Source organism: Ictalurus punctatus, chromosome 21, assembly GCF_001660625.3.
Source record: "Ictalurus punctatus breed USDA103 chromosome 21, Coco_2.0, whole genome shotgun sequence".
NCBI lineage: Eukaryota > Metazoa > Chordata > Actinopteri > Siluriformes > Ictaluridae > Ictalurus > Ictalurus punctatus.
In genome coordinates, this window is record NC_030436.2 from 2,395,592 (window position 1) to 2,415,999 (window position 20,408).

The 20,408-nt window shown below is 34.7% G+C and overlaps 1 protein-coding gene across 2 annotated transcripts in view; it reads left to right on the forward strand.

Annotated features, from left to right (window-relative positions):
* The first annotated feature begins 19,283 nt into the window (after positions 1-19,283).
* The window catches only part of ephb2b (eph receptor B2b), a 166,449-nt gene continuing 165,324 nt past the window's right edge, over positions 19,284-20,408 (forward strand). Inside the window, exon 1 of one of the 2 annotated variants that reach the window (XM_053674009.1) lies at positions 19,284-19,697. In XM_053674009.1, coding sequence (XP_053529984.1) covers positions 19,646-19,697 — 52 coding nt within the window. In that variant the 5' untranslated portion in view covers positions 19,284-19,645. The remainder of the gene's footprint in view (positions 19,698-20,408) is intronic. The other variant, XM_017451045.3, reaches the window with a different exon arrangement.

The window sequence follows — 20,408 nt, forward strand, 5'->3', positions numbered from 1 at the left end:
ATTTTGGAACAAACACACTCAAAATAGTATTGGGAAAGATTGAAGGAGACTCTTTTGGACAGGGCACATCTAACCCTAAGTGAGTTTGAATCAAAACAAATCTTGTGCGGTTGACTTTGGCATGCACTCTTACTTCTCTTTAATAAAGGCATTATGTGCATGCTCTTCTTTTGATATGTACAACTGAAGTTTAAGTAGAGATGAGAAACCTTTAAATGGGATTAACAGAAGAGTAGCTGTATATAATACAAGTGGTTTGGGTTACCAGAAGTAATATAATGCTATGAAAAAAATAAGGACATTTTGTCACGCATGGTAAGATGATTTATAAACAGTTAATTTCTAGAAATGCCTCAACCTTCCATAAAAACTAAAGAGAGATTAATAATAGTAAATCCTATTATTTTTAGTCATCCAGAGCTTTTAAAAATGCATAGCAGTAGTAAGCTGAGGCAAATTCAGTCTCATTGACTTATGGCTAAATGTTAATTTAGCATTTTCATGTATAATTTCTACCTCATATATATTATAAGCGTACACGGTGTCAGCAGTATTCCCACTTGCCTTGACCGTTGCCCTTTCCCAACACTGACACCCTCCATGTCTTAATGTGACACCTCTTCGGCTGTCTTTCAACCATTTCCTGTTGCTATACTCCCAAACTGTTCAGGGTGTGACAAGAACACTGACAGTTATCGATTTATCTGTCAGCAGCTTCAGCGCATCCTCGGCTGAGGGAGCTGAAAATACCCCCATATGCCTGGAGGAACAAAACGACTGGGTGACATGCTGATGAGAGCGGTTTTGCTGCTTCCCATGGCTGTCTAGGGAGGAGAACAGTGGGATGCAGGCATAGAGTTATGACCCGGGCAATCTCTTACCACTTATCCACTGACCCATGCAACTGCCTCAAGGGATATACAGGAAACAGAGTGAACTGAAAATACGTTTCAGACCATTAAATATTACAATAGAAGCCAGGAGCATGTCAGTTGTCTGAACAACAACAACAACAACAACAACAACAATAATAATTGAGAATAAGTGAGAAGGTGCAGTTTTGGAGGTTATTGTATTTTAAAAGTGAGTCAGATTAGATCCAGATTATTTTGGTACAGGGGTATAAATTACAACTCTTCGTTATCAAAGTTAAAATTGTATTGTACACATTTAAATATTGAACCCCATATTTCATAAAATACTAATGCAACCACTGTTTTTTCATTTGTTTCTTTGTTTTATTAATGGAAGGAGTCTCCGGTCCCAGTGCTTTGTAATGATCAGTAAGTTTTGGGATCATTACATATGAAAGTCTTCACCTTTATATAAAAAAAAAAAAAAAAAAAAAAGATGAGGGAACTGTTTATAGCTGCTAAATATAAGTGATAACAGGAACTATCTTGTCTTGTGTTCCTTTAAATATAACTATAAACAGTTCAAAGTATGATATGTTATTCATTAATTGTCAAATTGCTGTGGAATGAGAGAGGAATAAAACTCTTCTGGACGTGCTTTTATTGAAAAATAAAACTTCAGGGTGAAAAACTTTATCTATAATTGACAGTATCTTCTGATACTTTAAAAACATTTAAAGTATTTAATTTTAATTAAAAAAGCAACGTTAAAAAAAATTTAAGAATCTAAATCCTTTGAGAATCATTAAAATGTTCATTGATGTGTATTCTTGTTATATGAATGTTACCTAAATGAATTTGTGATGCCTGTGCACATTCACGGATACAGTCAGACACCTGTGGACTTGTTTTGAACTGAAGACCAGGTCTGACAGACGTATTAGAGACATACCTGAATAAATTCATCAGCAAATAATAATGTTTGTAGTGTTGACTTAGGCTCATTATAGAATAAAAACAATCATATTGTGAGTTAATAAGCGACTGTTGCTATCAATCCTTCAGGACCACAGGCCTACCCCTCTTGTGTACTCAGCATATAATGGAGGCAATATAAAAAATATTATTTATATTGCAAATAAGACAGACAGATAACGAATTAAAAATAAAATTCAAAGCAAAGTGCTTTAGTAAAGTGTTGCGCAAGCAGCCATAAGCCACCAGAACAGCTTAGCACAGAGTCTGTTCAAGTCTCTGGAACTGTACTCAGAGAATCAATACCATTTTACTAATAGATAATCCTTCATCTGTTGTTTTCATGATAGTGGTGGAGAGCGCTGTCTAACACATTGGTCCAAAATCTCCCAGTTGGGTTAAGATCCTGTGGCTATGAACTCCATAGCATATGATTTACATCATTTCCTTACTCAGCAAACCATTCAGTTAGCCCTTGTGCCTTGTGGATGGAGGGATTGCCACCCTGGAAGAGATCACTCCCATCAGGACAGAAATGTTTCATCATAGGATGAAAGTGATCAGTCAGAAGAACTTTGTATTGATTTACCCTTACCTTCCCTCTAGGGAAACTCAGACCATGACAGCAAAATTCTTCCCACAGCATAACAGAGACACCGGTTTGTATATGTGTAGGGGTATATTAAAATTGCTATACGTCATACAATATGGCCTAGGTCAATGGGATATCTACTGCAGACAGCACAGGGTTACGGCAAACCTTCAAGAGTTTATTAATTATCCCGATGAGTCACATGCATTTTCCACATTGTTGTCCGGTCCACATTAGCTGAAAACAGATTGAGTTTGACCAGTGACCTGGAGTGGGAGGGCAGCTCCAGGGTGACAGGTGGTCAAAACCCTTAGCAGGCTTGTATAATTGCAAACACAGCTCTCTTTCCTTCTTTCCTACCTTAATAACCCCCGCCCTCACGTCCTCTCCACCCCTCTCTCCCGTATATGCTGTCTGCTTCTGCCCCTCATCTACTGAGTGGGGAACCCGTTATGTTCCAGATATTAAATTACTCATGAAATATTCGTTCGGCCTCAGGGCTTGGGCTGGAATGCTCTACTTTAGCCCCTGTCTCAAGCAGCTCTGAGTGCAGGCGTGTGTCACCTCTCTTGGTAAGGTCAATTTTTCCCATTTGGAGCAGCAGCATTAGCGGGGGGTTTTAGCTCGCATTAGAATCAAAGCCCTTTCCTTTGCCATCTCTCTTTCCTTAGTTTGGATGAGATGCTTCCCTAAAACACTGCAGCCCAGAGGTTGCCCTGTACAGCACTGCATGACTGTGAAATAAATGCATTTACTGTATGCCCTCCTGCACTTGAAAGCACCATCTGAAGCTTTTCATCTGTGTGCCCAATGCATTTCAAACTAATGCAGAGAGTTTTTTCCCCCCTCGAGTTTTTAAAACAAAGAATCCGTAAAGAGCAATAAAAAGCAGGTCTGGTATATTGCTAGGCCTTACTTACATGCATTCATGTGCATTTATAAGCCTTTATAATATTGCTGTAAATTAAACATTAATTACAGTAGCTGAAAATGAGCAAACAAAATCACTATGAATCCAAAATGTATTATTTATAACCACATATGTGTTTGTGGAACTGCCAATGCTATTGGAACTGCCCCAGATTTGCACAGGTGTGTGTGTGTGTGTAGTGTGTTTCTCAGAGTCTGCATATGATTCAGAACACTGAGGTTAAGGTTAGGTTTCTGTTTAGGCTTATGGTTATAGTTAGTGACAGGTCATGGTTAAGTTGTAGTTCTATGGTCATGGTAAGAATTAGGGTTTGGTTGTGGGTTAAGCTTAGGTTAAAGTTAAATTCAAGTTCAGATATTATATATATTAGTATTCAGTCTTGTGTATTGAATAGATCTCAGAATAAAGCCATTACTAACACATTCTTTCTGATACTTAACAATCTTGATGTGTAAAAAAAAAAGATATAATGAAAAAATGTGTACTAGTGTTGGACTAAATAGGAGACCCAAATTTTAAAAAACAAAACAAAAAAAACAACTTTAAAACCTCAGACCATTTAGTAAGTCTACAGTAATTTGTCTCAACAGCAATTCAAATGTTAACCATTCTTACAGTGACGTCTCTCTGAACATCCCTCATGTGATCCCATGCGAAAAGTTCAATCACTCCGGAAAGTTCTGAAAGAGATTATCTTTACAGCTGCTGACTAGTTTTCTCCCCATCCACAAAATCGAACAGAAGGTCATCGACCGTCTGGTTCTGGAGTCTGAGTTCTGAGGAGAAATTTTTTGCAGGAGGGCAGAGAGCAGTTAGACCAGACCTCGTCTCTCAAAACTTGCCTCCGAGAGACATTCACATCTGTCTATTAAAAAAAAGCCACCCACTCCCTCCTCCTACTCCTATTTTCTTGAAGATTTCTGTTGAGACCTTACTCGCTGAAAAAGGTGAGAATCCAGTCACCCGTGATTATTACCAGCTCACTCGCCTCTTTCTGAACCAAAGAGACGTTTCAGAGGATTTTATTCACTTGAGGCTTTGTGTGGAGAGGGCTTCATTTAGGTCGAGAGCACAGGAAAAATAAGAACCACAAATATTTCCTTTATTGCTCAGAAATGGAAGAATTTATTTGATGTGCTTTTAACAGTGATATGCCATTGCACATTATTTTTCAGCTCACAAGCTATTTTTAAATAATTTAATACATTTTTTGTGTTTATATTTCTGAAGAACCTAATTCAACGTTCATTCCTGTAACAATCAAACAAACAACTTAAAATGGTTCGGGTTGGGCACTGAACAGCATCGTGACCTTGAAAAGAAAAAAATATGGAGTCAGAAAATCCCACATATTTGAGGCAATTTAGCCATTTTTTCTTTCTTTCTTTTTTATTTGCATTATTTTTAGCCAACAAGCTATTTCTTATTAAAGTTTCTATTTTTCTATATAGTGTTTCTGTTCTTTCTAGTACATCTGGATTTAGCAAGCTTAACATTCCATTTGATGCTGAAAACAGAAAAAAAAAAAACCCTGAATATGTATTCAAACAATGGAACAAAGAGCCTAAAACATGGTCAAGAATGGAAGAACTTGGGGAGTGCGTGGCAGCAGAGCTCCCCCAATTGACATATTATCGTTTACAAATAAAAGCAAATCATAGCGTGGCATAAACATGGAATTAATAATGATGACGTAATAAAGTTACACACTGTGATAGACAGAAGTGCTTTCATTTCGAAATGTATTCCTTCAGGAAACTGTTAAATGCTATGTGTATACAACAAATGATTAAAGCAAAATTATAATTTTGCTAGTTTATTGGATTTAATGTATAATATATCTTTGCCAGTAAAACATATCGGATATTATACTGGAAAGGATATATTGATGTCATTCTGATGTCTTAACAAGTAATAATTAAATTGAAACTCATGCTATTAGTGAAATCATGCTTTTAAAGAAAAGTTTTGATCAGATTTGCATGATATTAATGTTAAGATTGTCAGATAATTACAGAAATTAGCAGGCACTCTTACCATTGTTATCCATAAAGGAAATAGACACTCTCAACCTCCTAAATTCCAGTTCATCTGTATAAAGAGTCAACAATTATAACAATATGCACTGTATAATGCTTTGCTAAGAACGCATACAAGGCTGAAGGGAGAGTGAATAACCACTCATGGCTACCACAGATTATATATTACCAACTAGCATTGCTATTATTTAGAACTTAATTATCATAGAATTATTGACTTATTATATTTGACTTAAAGACTTTTGAAAATCTTTCAGGAATAGGGCTCAGAAACATGACATATAAATCCTTCAGAAATGTTTCTTTCCTGCGTGGTTTGTGACTTACAGAGCAGTAGAAGAAGTCGTGCGATTAAGCCTCTATAAAATAGAGTTATGCAATAAAAATGTTTCAACGGCATAGAGTTTCAAGAGAAAGCTGCTTTCCCGTACATTAAGATAATCATTATACTCATCAAATAGTATTATACTGATATAAATACAAAAACCAACATCATTTAAGTTGGGTGGAACAGAACACGAATAAAAAAACAAAGTTAAAAGTCACTTTTTTCACTTAGATCCCCTTGAAAGGGACATCTCTGTCTACTCCTGCGATATAAAGTACTTTTATATCTAGCGTTTACAGTAATTATCTTACTGGCCATATTTGCAGCAGTATGAAAAATAGAATTTGACAACTGAGAATCTCTTATTCAAATGAGTAGGGGGCTGTTTTTGTTTTACACAGCCAGCCAAGTGCCAAATAGTTAATAGTGTGGCCGTCCATCTGGCTGCACCGACTGCCATATTGCTGTGCGCCGACTCTTCTCATTCCAACTGCAACAGCTACAGTCATGCATCACTTATTCAGCACTCTTTGGGCTTTTTGAACAATGATTAAAATGGCCCCGAGCAGCAGATTCTGTGTCTACGGTGAAGAGATTGATCACCACCAATGGTGGTCTCTGTAGGATCAACCATGTCTGCTTAACAGTTGCAAAGGCTGTGTTAATGCATTGATAATTGGCGAGGGCTTTTAAGAATACTTCATAATTAATTTTGTACTGATCATTTATTGTTTGTCATTCAAAACCTGGCTCGTTACAGTTATATCTTAAAACATATAATTCAGGTACAACTATAAAATATTCAGTAAGTACACTCTTAAACAAAGGTTTCTTTTGGAGTTCTTCAAAGAGTTCTTTGTATAGTTATTGGTCTCCTAATAAGGGTCTAGTTTGGAACCTGTTCTGATACAACACTCAGTTGTAGGATTCTACATAGAAGTTTAAAGATATTTATGAGTATTAGAGGTCTAAATTTTATTTCAATTTAGAACTGAATTAAAATGTTAATATTTCTGTTTCGGAAAAGAGTATAGTGAAACTAACAAGCAAGTATTAAAGGACCAATCAAATTATTCGGTTTGGGCAGTAGACTAGGGAGAAAATTGTGTGCATTAATAATAATAATAATAATAATAATAATAATAATAATAATAATAATAATAATATAGATTATTTAATGTATTTTTCTTGGGCCTACTTACAATTACGTCATTTGAATTTGGAGTTTATTCCAAATAAATATCACTTATGTAAAAGGTTAATGGATTGTCCATTCTAAGAATACCATAAAAAGTGATACCCAAAATTATTATTATTATTATCATTATTATTATTATTGTTGTTGTTGTTTTTGTTGTTGTTGTTAACAATATTTGTTAACATTCAGGTCTGAAGTATTTAATATTGATATCTTTTTTTTTTTTTACAAAATAGAGCAATACCTCTAATGTAAAAATGCATAAAGAATCACTTTTTATCTTTTAAACATAGCTTTTTATAAGCGAAGGAGTAAATTAAAGTCTGGAACAAACATATATTTTTTTTATTTAAGTTGTAATTTTGTGTAGAAAGTTACAGTAATGCTGTCATGTGATTTGGAGATGATTTAATATTTTCTAAATAAAATAAAAAATAAAATAATAATAATAATAAAAAAAACCTGTACAAATGTGTGGACAGTATGCCTGAAAGGGTAGCAAGACAAATAGGGTGTTTAAAAAAAATTTAAAAAATAAAATAAACCTCACATATTTAGATCGGGGCACTTTGGCAAGATTTTATATCTAATTTTTATTTTTTATTTCTTCTGATTTCACACCCCATCTGTCCCTTTTTTATGCAGAGATTGTAGTCATGCCTATTAACAATAATATAGTCTGGCAAGTGAGATAAGCGTTGGTAGAAGACAGTTTTGCAGTTTAATGTCTGATCCTCGAGTCAATCCAGATTATTCATGATTGGAGTGTCAATGCCATATGTGACCTACAATCTGTACTCTGCTTGTATTGGAGGCTGTGGGGGTCAATGATCTCCCTGGGCAAAGATCGCTATGGAGAAAACCTCAAGACCTCTTAATCCTCCAGCATACTGCTTTTTCCCCCTTGCTTATCGTAGGCCAAATTTGTCCTAGATTCTTTTTTCAGTCTTACATTCTTCTGCTACATATCCTCACTGTATTATCCCACAAACAACTTGGCCATTTTTATGTAATGAATGCTTAAATGATGCATGAATGTGTGCATGTTGTTTATAAACAGTCTTAACCTACATTATCTTCCACAGACTGGACAAGCCTGTTTTTATACTAATGCTGAAAGAAAAAAAAGATGAGTTCATCTCCCAAAACAGCATGCACACCCATACAAATGTCTACTGTCAAGTCTAATAACTTCATATCAATTGGCCTGGTAGCCTCGTTCATCTAGTAAGCCAAATACAATATACTTGATTTTTAGAGTTTATGTAAACAGCTCTACATTGAACACAGGATAATGAATATTTCCTGATCTTGTTACTCCAAATAATTTTTTATTGTATTAGTATTTGTAGAATTTAACTGCTGCAGTGTTCAGCTATTAATATAATGGGTAATTACTAATATGCTTAATTACTACTACTACTACTACTACTACTAATAATAATAATAATAATAATAACTATTCTCAAAAATAAATCTAAGCATTTACCAAGATACACCCCACCACTAGAGTTGTACTAATTCGATTACTAATTCAACTCTACGTTTCGTGCCAACTATAAATGTACTTCTATAAATGTATAAATAATTATTTTTTAATTCTTTAAAATTTCTGATGCTTTCTGTACACTAACTGCCATTTCTACCAACCAACCAATGTGAAAACAATTCTAAAAACTTTAAAAGGAAAGGAAATGTTTACACTAAATGAATAGTTATATCATTGACTGTATGTCAATTAAAATTTGACCAATCTGAGATATATTATATTTAAGTACTCAAATATAAATCATTAAATATCAAATATTAAAATTGCACCTCTGTATGTTTTCATGATGTAATATTACAGTAAGGATTTTCTAATGCTATGTAATGCAATGTATTCTGACCTCATGTCCAGTGCTAACGGATGATGAATAAATGATTGTATGACTCAATGGTGCTGTATAAAAAGTTTAAGTAATGGCTGCCACAATCAAACACCTTTATTTCTTTAAAAAAAAAAAAAAAACAGAGCTTTTAAATGAGAGAAGTTATTAACAAAGAGCCAAATGGAGCTGAGAGCTTGCAGCTATATTTCTTTACAGTCACCATGGTACTGGTGAGGCTGAAATGGGTGTTCCTCAGCAATTGAGTGTTCCACGAGGCTGATGATAAATCTAGGCAATATCTTCCAGATGTTGACCAGCAATAATCATAGTATAAGAAAGGTTAGAGATTAAGAGGAGCCAAAACCCCATTCAGGATGAGGTTAGCATACAGCTTCTGGGGATATTTTATGTGATAGATATAGCAAAAAAGTGTCAATCGTGTGTCTTCTGACGGTGCAATTGTGCAATATTAAATTATTATTATTATTATTATTATTACTATTGTTGTTGTTATTATTATTATTATTATTATTAGTAGTAGTAGTAGTATTGTTATTATTATTATTATTATTATTATTATTATTATTATTACTACTACTACTATTGTTATTATTTATTTTATTATTATTATTATTATTATTATTATTATTATTATAGTAATAATAAATCAAAATAGTTTAAAATATTTTTTGTACCACTATAGTTATTTCAGCTATTTGTTTTTCAATTTATTGTATAGTACTGTATTATTTATTTATTAGTTGTTTGTCATTATTATTCAAATTATTACATTTATTTTTAATAGTATATTTCACAGACTGTAAAACACTTTGAATTGAAAATGTATGCTTTTATTCAATAATTATATAATAATACATTATTATTATTGTTGTTATTATTATTATTATTATTACTATTGTTGTTATTATTATTATTATTAGTAGTAGTAGTAGTAGTATTGTTATTATTATTATTATTATTATTATTATTATTATTATTACTACTACTACTATTGTTATTATTATTTTTATTGCTATTATTATTATTATTATTATTATTATTATTATTATTATTATTATAGTAATAATAAATCAAAATAGTTGAAAATAATTTTTGTACCACTATAGTTATTTCAGCTATTTGTTTTTCAATTTATTGTATAGTACTGTATTATTTATTTATTAGTTGTTTGTCATTATTATTCAAATTATTGCATTTATTTTTAATAGTATATTTCACAGACTGTAAAACACTTTGAATTGAAAATGTATGCTTTTATTCAATAATTATATTATAATACATTATTATTATTATTATTATTATTATTATTATTATTATTATTATGATACTCTTCAAGTAGCTAATATTTATTATTACTAGACATGCTAATATTCCTTACAGCTCTAGTTGTGTAGGTAAAATATAAAGGTGGCCTAATATATAAAAACTTTCTGATACAGGACATGGAAATGAGCACTAACAGTGCCTCATGTATTAGCTCTTTTCCTATGTTCAAGTCTTACTTCAGAGTTACTGCTTGTTTGAGAGGTGCTGAGGGACTTTCACAGCAGTGGGCTACTTCAAGCTTCAGAGCCTACGACATCTAATTCCACCTCCAGAAGGAAAAAGTCCTTTCCCACAGCCCACAAGTTCATTCTGGTCTTCCAGATATGGCACTCATTCCCACATATCTCGCTTGACCTTAACTGTGACTGTAACCTTGAATTCATACAGCTAATGGAGGACGTGAAGAAAGGGAGAAACTGAAGGTATTTAACAACATTATAAGAACATTGCAAGAGGAATATGATATAGTCTGCAGGCACAGAGCGGAAGTGCTGTGTATAAAAAGGGCAAAGAAATTAAGTAATAGAGAATTACACTGGCAGTACTTAACGACGCAATTTCTGTGCCTATTATTTGTCCAGAGGAATCCGTTTATATGGTTATAGAATAAATACTCACGGAGTATGTATACAATGTGAACAATCGTACATGATATTGGCTCGGGGGTTTGAGCTTTGATTAGTTATTTTCACAATAACGTTTTCCAGCTCATTACATTATTCATTGCTCTTAGCATCACAACCATGCCACATCAAATAAAATTATCTGGGTCAGAGTCGTGGTAGAGCCAAACCTCGGGATATTGGGTGCAATGGAATACACCCAGGATAGAACAGTAGTCCACTGCAGGACACCTCGGGACAATTTAGCATAGCTAATTCACCTAGCAGCATGTTTCTGGAAGGTGGGAGAAAACCAGAGAAAACCCAAGCAGACACGAGACGAATATCTGCACAGACAGTAACCTGAGCCGAGATCCTCGAGCTTGGAGGCGGCATCGCTACCTGCTGCACCACTGTGCAACCCTCAAATGGCACCATTTTTGTTTGTTTATTTGATTGGTATATTGCTAAAATCACGAAACACGATTTCAAAGTTTGTCTGTACACTCGAATTAAATCCAAACCTCAATAACTCAAACATATACATCAACTGACACTGGACTGATCTACTGTATAGAAAACAATTGTATTCTCCCCTAGCATCTCGCCTTAAGTAAACATCAAGAAGAAAACAGCTTGCAGTATTAACTATACATCACTACACTAAATGTTTGATCAGATCTAATCTTAAACAAAAGGATTGAACGGTACAAAACCCTACACAATTGCTGACAAAATATGTGAAGGAACAAAGAGGCACAATATGCAATGTAATGGGAAAAACTGCCATTTGTAATGTGGTTTTGAGGACTTGTTGCCCCATAACATTATGTGAAACCTTAGGTGTCTCAATCAGTGAGAATTATTATTATTATTATTATTATTATTATTATTATTATTATTATATATACTGTATATTGCCACGATCTTTCATATGTACCCAAGCTCAAAAATGGTTGAAGCTGTAAGTAAAGTAATATATAAATAGCCAGGACACTAATGAGCACTTTTTTCAAGCTCCCCTGCTGTTTTATTGAATGAATAGCTCTGCTAGACGCACATGTTGACACCGAGCCACTTGTTAAGTTTAGGTCACAGCACACTCTTTTGTGATACATAACACAGCCACATTCAGTCGACTCAGAATGGTTATATATCTGGGACTTCTGATCATGTATTTTCTTGTAAACTTAGGGAATTTTCACTTTGTACCACAGCTGGTTGGCTACAACTTTGTAGAGATGTCTGGCATAGTAAAGTCTATCATATGGGCTTGACTTCTGCAAATTAGCCTACTAAAATGTCTACAATCACAGTAGGCATCCTATTAGCCCCTGTTTTCTACCTACATCTGTTTCCTCAACTGGAAGTGGACACACAGGCTGCAAGCCATGAGGAGTCCTTAGTAGAGGCCATGTGTTTTTAGTGAAGCCATTTACCTACACATGGATATTAGGGGTTAAAATACTGGATCATCACCAGTGCCTGATGTGCCTTTGTTTTTGTCTCAAATTATACAGGAACAAGCTATATATCAAACTTTATAACACTAATATATCTGTCAATATAAGACATTTTAAAAAATATCCTAAATGTAGAAAAAAAAAATCACCTGGTTAATTCTTCACAAACTAGCATACGGATTGCGTTTTTCCAAAGGAATGTACGCATGTGCTTGGTCTAGAGTTACATACGGACTCTGATATAAATCGGGTACACAGGTGCACACTGAAAAAAAAAAGGGAAAAGAAAAAAAAAACACTGCTTGGGATTATATAGTCGGCTACTAGAAGTCTGACAGCACCCAAAAGAGATTTGAAAGAAAATCTCTGCTAATCTGCATTTGGAAAGTGAACAAAGTTTTTGGTTAGGCAGCTCGTGTTTCCTACTCTTAATCAAAGCCACTCCTCTGCAGACCCTGGCTGTTTGGTGCACCTGAGGAACGTAACTGGAGGTCTGGCTCTGCCGTTCTCCCACTTTCGCCTTACGTGAGGAGCGCTGTATCAATTAGGATGAGGTCTGCTTGGGGCTTGCACAGCTCTGACAGAGCGACTGATGATTGATGGCAGGCATTTAAGGGTGGTGTTTGCTTTTTGGCGACAGTCGTTTGAGTCGTTGTATCGGGGGAGGGGGGAGGGAGGGAGGAGGGCCTGTTTTGCAGAAACAGACTTGGATTTATTCTGGTGATAAAACCTGCGTCCTGCATTCTAAGACCCCGTTCCTGGAACCTGGGCCTCAGGGACTGTTAAGCACAGGTCTGTCCCCACCATAAACCTAGAAAGACGGCTGCAGGGGCTGCTGGTGACATGCTGAGCCAGCGCTGATTGGAAACACTTTCACAGTGGACTGATCTCATCTCCCAGGGAACTTAGATTCAATCACTCTGGCTTGAGAAGTCTCTAGAACACTTTAATAAGGGTTGCTCCTTCTCCAATTTAAGTTTAAAGCAGATCACTCAGGAAACATTTCTTTTTTTTCTTCTTCTTCTTAAAGTTAAACTTCAGACATTAGTTATAAGTACTCTTATGTAAGAGAGTTCTGGATAACATCACATGGATACTGTAAACTAGTACCTAAGAGCTGCTGCTGTAATAACACAATGTGTCCTGTGTTCATCCCAGGGCTCTTCTTCACAATCTGCTTATAAAACTGAACATTCTTTCACATGTAGTTCTGTTTGACTTTACAATAATCGGTTGTAGTTGTAATAAAGAGTTGTAGGTTTATAATCTCACTATCCAGTATCACCTAGAAGAGAATAAGTTTGCTTTTGGGTCTGGTTCCCTTCAACGTTTCTTCCTCATCTTGTCTCAGGGAGATTTTCCTTGCTACTGCCGCCTCTAGTTTGCTCATTAGGTGTATAAATATAAATCTACAAATTTACAGATTTCTGTAAAGCTGCTTGAAAAAATATCTATGGTTAAAAGTGCTATATAACTAAAAATTCCATTGGATTCAATTGAATTGAAGTTGAACGTGCAGAAACAACACAAACTATTTGTAGGCAGTCAGTCAAACATTGCAGCTACAATCTCACTAGTCTAAGAAAGCTAACATGCTATTATAATAATAGCATGCTATACACAATAATACCAATAATGGAACAATGTATGTAACTTATGTAACTACAGTTAACTAAAAGGAATACAGATCATTGTTTAAGCATGCTAAAACTGATTTTGGAAAGCTGGTAAAAAGCAAGTGCGACAAAAAAGAGAGAAAATACAATGTCAGGATTAACACAGTCTGATTCAAGTCGAATTTTAACTGCTGAATTTGTCTACATAAGACCTCGTGCTTCTTATCTCTGACTCCTAAAAGTTAGTACCTCAGAGTGCAATTCACATCTGAGGTGGAGGTCAGGGATCATGTGCACGTAGACACACACCTAAGCACTTTAACTTTAACAACGCCACCTCTGACGTTCTACAGGCAACAAGAAATGTTTCCTCTATATAAAGATAAGGACTCAGACAACCTGAGTGTTTTTGGGAGTGAAATAGTCAACTAGTCTGACTTTAAGCCTCGGGTAATTCTGTGCATGTGATGCGGCACATATCAAAAACAAATGTTTTTTTTTATTTATTTATTTTCTGCGTAGTGTCAAACCATCAATCCAAGTAAATCGCAATACCATATTATTAGTGAATAAATTAAATAATATATATTTTATGTTTTCATATATTGTTTGTTCATTAATTGTGTTTAAAAAAAACATTTTGTTATTGGTAAAATGTTCAAACTAAAAATGTTGAATAAATAAATAAATATAAATAAATAAATAAATAAAATAAGAAGTAAGTAAATAAATAAATAAATAAATAAATTTGTTTTAGATATGTGCCGCATACTAAAGGTCTACCTTTAAAAAGTGAATAAGGAAATAAGGTCACGGGTCATGAACAACCGGAGTTATGCATTTAAAGGTTAAGGGGCTGCTTGTTTTTTAGTTTGTCATAAAAACTCTGTTCAGCGGTCTAAGAATGCAATTACATACAATTATTGATTGTCATTGCTAATTGATGTATTACATATCCAAAGGTGAACGTCTAAGATACTTGTGTTACCTGTGGCTTTACTGCTTACATAGGATTTTTAGTGTTATACTGGGAAAAGGAAAGGAGTATGTTCGAATTTTGTTTACAGAAAACATTTATTTGCTCTGAAATGAAATGATGTTAATGATAAAGTGCAAGCTACAGCCAGAAAAGAGAACTATCTCTCTAGGGGGCACTGTTGATCCAGTTTGGTGGAAAAGTTCATCTACTGAAGCAAAAAAATTCCTTATATTACCATTACATGTTTGAAGTGGGACATCTCTGATTTTTATCTAAATATAACACACAAAGCTGTGTGAGCATGATAATCTGATCTTTTCTAATCAAATTTGACACGTATCACACACGTGGTCATGTGACCATAATGAAAATAATCTCATTATGTGAATTCGTTTTTTTTTTTTTAATTATTATTATTTTAAGTTTTTCTGCGCATGTACATATCATCGTCATCATCATCATCATCATCATCATTCAGTGTGTCAGAAAAAAACCCCATCCAAATCATGAACTTCCACAGGGAATAAACTTTAAGATCAAGGTTTGTGCTGCTAGTTTGCTTCATTTTATTGCTACTGTAATGATATGATTCATAGCAATAGTCCCACAAATAACAGATATGGGTCACTTACAAACACCCATGTGAACTGCTAAAGCAGATAGATCAAATCTGGACAGAAAATCATAATTAAGTAATTAAGCACATCTGTTTTTGCAGATGTTATCAGTTAAAGATGAAGCCTAAAACCCAGATGTCACTTTTTCGACTGTAAATGTATATTGAATGTTTTCAGAAAAGTATCATATTGCGCTTTAAGTACACATAACTTATTGGTGGAATTAGACTTTAGGATTAAAAAAGAAGAAGGGGATGCTCAGGCTGGGCCCAGTAATAACATCTCTGGCCTTTCAGAATAATAATTTATACTACCTACAGCGTCTTTATATTTGTTTTTTGGTCCCCCCCCCCCACATTTCTTCCTTTGAAGTGCTCATATAAAAGAGTCTCGTCATTTATCTGAAATAGTGTTGTTGTTTTTTTTATTTCTGGATGATAGCTGTGAGTGAGTATTCTTTAATAACCTGCTAAACTTAAAGGGTATTGCTTTACTTATATGCCATTAAAGGCCATGCAGTAATGTAACATATGTTCCAGTCACTTATCCCTATTTTTACTGGATGTTATATTGCTTTTCACGTAAGAACTCAAATTACTCTATATACGATATACTGGGATTTTTGTACTTTTATTAGATATATTTTATTTTTGAAACCCTATAGTCATTCCAAATGAGTACATGCAATTAATATATTAGTAACGTAACGCACGATCATTATATATTATTCGTTACTATAATAACTCATGCTAGACACATTTATTTATTTATTTATTTTAGCTGTTTTGTTTAATGGAGTGGTCATCAAACCAAATGAACTACAAAAATAAGTAAAGCACACCCAAAGCCTGAAGAATGCTGAGATGGAAATTTGAACTGTAATCATTTAAAAACTAAGCTTCCCTACAAATAATTATTCACTGTGACAATTCTAGACCAATAAGAATTTATCTGGCTTGAATTTCTATGATTAAATTATTGATCTATCTGGGTCCTGGTTGTAGGATGTTGTGAAAATAAGGCATAAAAAAAATGAACATTCTGCAATGCTTCCCTGCAATGCCCTCTTTTTCTCTCTCTCTCTCTCTCTCTCTCTCTCTCTCTCTCTCTCTCACACACACACACACACATACACACAGTAGTTTTCTCTTTGATCTAGAGCCATGCCGGTATCAATTCTCAGTACGCATTCATTTTTACCCAGGGAAATCGTAAAAATAACTTAAGGCACTCCTTACTTGATACTGCATTGGGCATAAGTCAAAACATTTAACTTTAATCTCCCAGGGTTAGTCTGGTTCGAAATCACTTTTGTATTTCTTTTTCAGTCCGACTCATTATTTTGTTCGCAATAGCACTAGTTGTTAGGATATGCTAAAATAATATGCTTTGCTCCATGGCAGTGTGAACTAGAAAAACATAGATTCCAATTCCTCATATAATAACTTTCTCTCCTCACAGGTCTGCTGCTTTTAAATAGATATGCAAAAGCAGGCACAGGAGCAAATTCAAGAGCCCCACGCTAGGACATAACTCGTATTACCCAGTAATATTCAATATAAAGACATCCTGGTTGACATATTGGAAAATACGTAGCACAAAGTCTGTCGTCTGATCTCCCCTTTTCTCCGTACAGCCCATCTAATCCAATGCTTCAGTCTACTTTCTTGCCTTTCATATTCAGCGGTACTGAGATTACACCACCAGAATGGAAATTGGGTTTATGCAGCTTTAATGAAATTCCAGAATTCTGTTTTGTGGCTTGGCGCACAATGGAGCATAAATTCATTCTCCATATTCTCAGCAGCCGAAAATGACAACCCGAAATGCTCCTCCATCAGTAATCTGTTAGCAGCACTTGCCTAGGCTTTTTCTAACTCATTCTGCATGGCTGAAACTCAAATCCAGAAGATCAGAATTAGAAAACAGTGCCAGCAACATGGGTCTTGACATGCCAGCTCAATGATGCCAGTCAAGGGGCTTAGTGAGTTGATTTTTAAGTGAGTGGACGTGATTAACCGTGGCTTGCTCAGAGCTCACGTTCCTATTTAAGAGCAAAACCATCACGGGGGGAAAGATTTTGCTTCATTTGAATGTTTAAGTCATTTTTGAGTAATTGCTCCTTTTCATTTTTTAAATTTTTAAAAAAATTTTATTAACCAGGTGTGGAAAGCTGAGGTTTTGTGTGTGTGTGTTAATCTCTGGGGGGGAAAAAAATGAAATAGGAATGCTAGAGTATGACAATATACTGTGATAAAATAAAATCAAAATAGTTACGTTGTATACATGTATAAAATAATAGCACAAAAAACATTCCTCCCAAGCTAAAGTATTTTTTATTTATTTAAAAAAAAGTAAAAAAGTAGCCTATGTTAATATGTTACTGTAAAATAAGAGTAATCCTGTTAAAACATATTCTAGTTATTCGAATTTCCCAAACTAGGCTTTTCATCACATTGCAATGTTATAAAACTTCACCATTTCAAGTTGTCCACTCTGAAAATGCAATCAAGTACCATGAAATACCTAAAAAAAAATAAACCGTGATATTTATTTACGATGTTATTCTAATTTGAGGTTTTATATTCCTTTGTATTCTTATGCAGTATGATCCTGTAGGCCTACTCAAAGATAGCTATCAGGCCTGAATGTAGGCTATATTTTTATTCTTAAGTAAAGTGAATAACGGTATCCCCACATTTAATTTTTTTTTTTATTTTTAAATAGCATGTGGAACTTATTCACCAAATTTGGCAGGATCGGCTACTTGCTGTGCGCGTGCCTGATTCTGTCTGAGAAAAAAGTTTTACTACTGAAACTGCAGAAAGTTAGACTCAGGCCATGTGCACTTTCATTATTAGTGAAATAAAAGCAGCGACTGGTAATTCATGTATAAAAAATAAATAAATAAATAAAAATGAATAAAAAGCCTACGTCTTTCCTATTGAAGTTTACATTAACAATTTATTTATATCTGGTCTATGGACCAGTAAGTTATATTATCTTACAAATGCATAGTGCTACTTCACTTTCTCCCCCTAAATAAACCTATTTCCCCCAAGATCTGGAAAATAACACATTTACATTCATTAGCCCTGAATTCTAGTCATTTATTTATTTATTTATTTATTTATTTATTTATTTATTTATTTTAATCAATTCAGGAAATACCTTCCTCTCTACATGAGGACTAAACGCTTGAGTTCAGATGCGAGGTGTATTTCCCCCTCATTTACTGTCATTTGTTCATTAAGGAAATGGCACTGAACGACCGGAAGAGAATAAAATACTCTTTCAAACAGCACTGGACATACTGTGAACTTGGCAGCTAATATCACGTGGCTGAAATTGTAAAAAAAAAAATAAAAAAAAATAAAAAAAATACAACTATAACAGGGAATTGTTTAATTTGATGGACATGTTTTCCCTCCTTTTTTAATGAAATAACGGTCACACAAATTACTAGATATCTCTTATTCGTAAATAATAATAATAATAATAATAATAATAATAATAATACCTGCAGTAACCCCAACTCAATTTAATCGAGCATTAGCAGCAGTAATAGCAAGTTTTAATAACAACAAAAAGCCTTTTTTTTTTTTTTTTGGTTAATTCAGAAATGTACTTACCTGTGAGAATTATTATTATTGTGTTGTTGTTGTTGTTGTTGTTTTTTAAAAGAACACCCAGACTTTCAATGCTACCAGCTTCATGACTATCCGAACTTCCAATGCACTTCATAAGAGTCAAACTTTCTTATTATCATCATGTAGAGATGAAGTTAAAAAGTAACGCTCGTGCTTGATTGACAGGATGGAAATGGTGCTGGTGGTGGGAGGAGGGGGGGATTAATGCGCGTAGGGTGGGGATTCAGCGGACATTCATGGCAACCACGATGGAAAAAAACCGCATCAGTTTGCATGTTTAGATGTTTAAAGCATCTTGGATAACATTCTTCGAAATAACTAGTATGGTTTTCAGTAACAGATTTGAGTAATATTGTGCGTGGGTATTTCTGGACCCGGACTTTCTCCCCTCGTCTACAGCACTTGGTTTCGTCCACACTTGGTTGGTGAATTTGGTTCAGCGTGTATGGCATCGCATTCATTCAACTGAACGCGAAAGTGCACCGGTCCACGCCACCGTCTGCTGTCAATGGCTTTCCGGGCTTGTTTTATTTGAATATCAGGATTTTTTTTTTTTTAAACAAATTCGCCCTGAAAACCAATAATGGATATCCTATGGATTTTATGGATACTACCCACCGCACTGGCTCTTGAAGGTAAGATATTGTTTCCTCTGTTTTAGTGCGCGCATCCTCCTCCTGAATGCGGGAGAGTTTCTGCAGCCTGTAGCGCGCTAGGGTTTTAATTTTAATTTTAATATCCTTCGGGAAATATCCTTCGACATGATTAGATTACTGAACACTGATGATTCTGGGGCATGAATATGATTTATGGATAGGAAGAGTTAGCAATACGCGCTCTCCATGGGTCCGCCAAGCGCTGCTCAATCATTTGCAGTAATTGAGTTTTGTTTGTTTGTTTGTTTGTTTGTTTGTTTGTTGGTGCGTACAAGCATCCGGTACATCTAACCTAAACGTGTTGCATTTAATCCTAGCGTTACTCTTTCCAGAAATGTATCTCAGAATAACCTGCACGCTTTACTTCAGTTACATTGTGTAACCGTCTTCAAGAGAAACATAGTAGCTTGTTGTTGTTGTTGTTTACTACAGCGGCTCGTACAGTAGGTGTACGTGTAGTTACCTATTAATGATGGACAATAAAACAGGTCCTCGGGTTTCCCTTGGGCGTTGAAGAGTACACGTACAAACAGGTTGATTTTTTTAATTAATATTATTTGTTTGAGTGTGACACTTTAATGAAACTACTCCTATATACCATTCTAAACAGATACTTATTATTACCCGAAGGCAGGTGAGCGACCTTCGCGTGGCTCGTGCGTAGGATTCGCGTTAACTACGCGTTAGCTT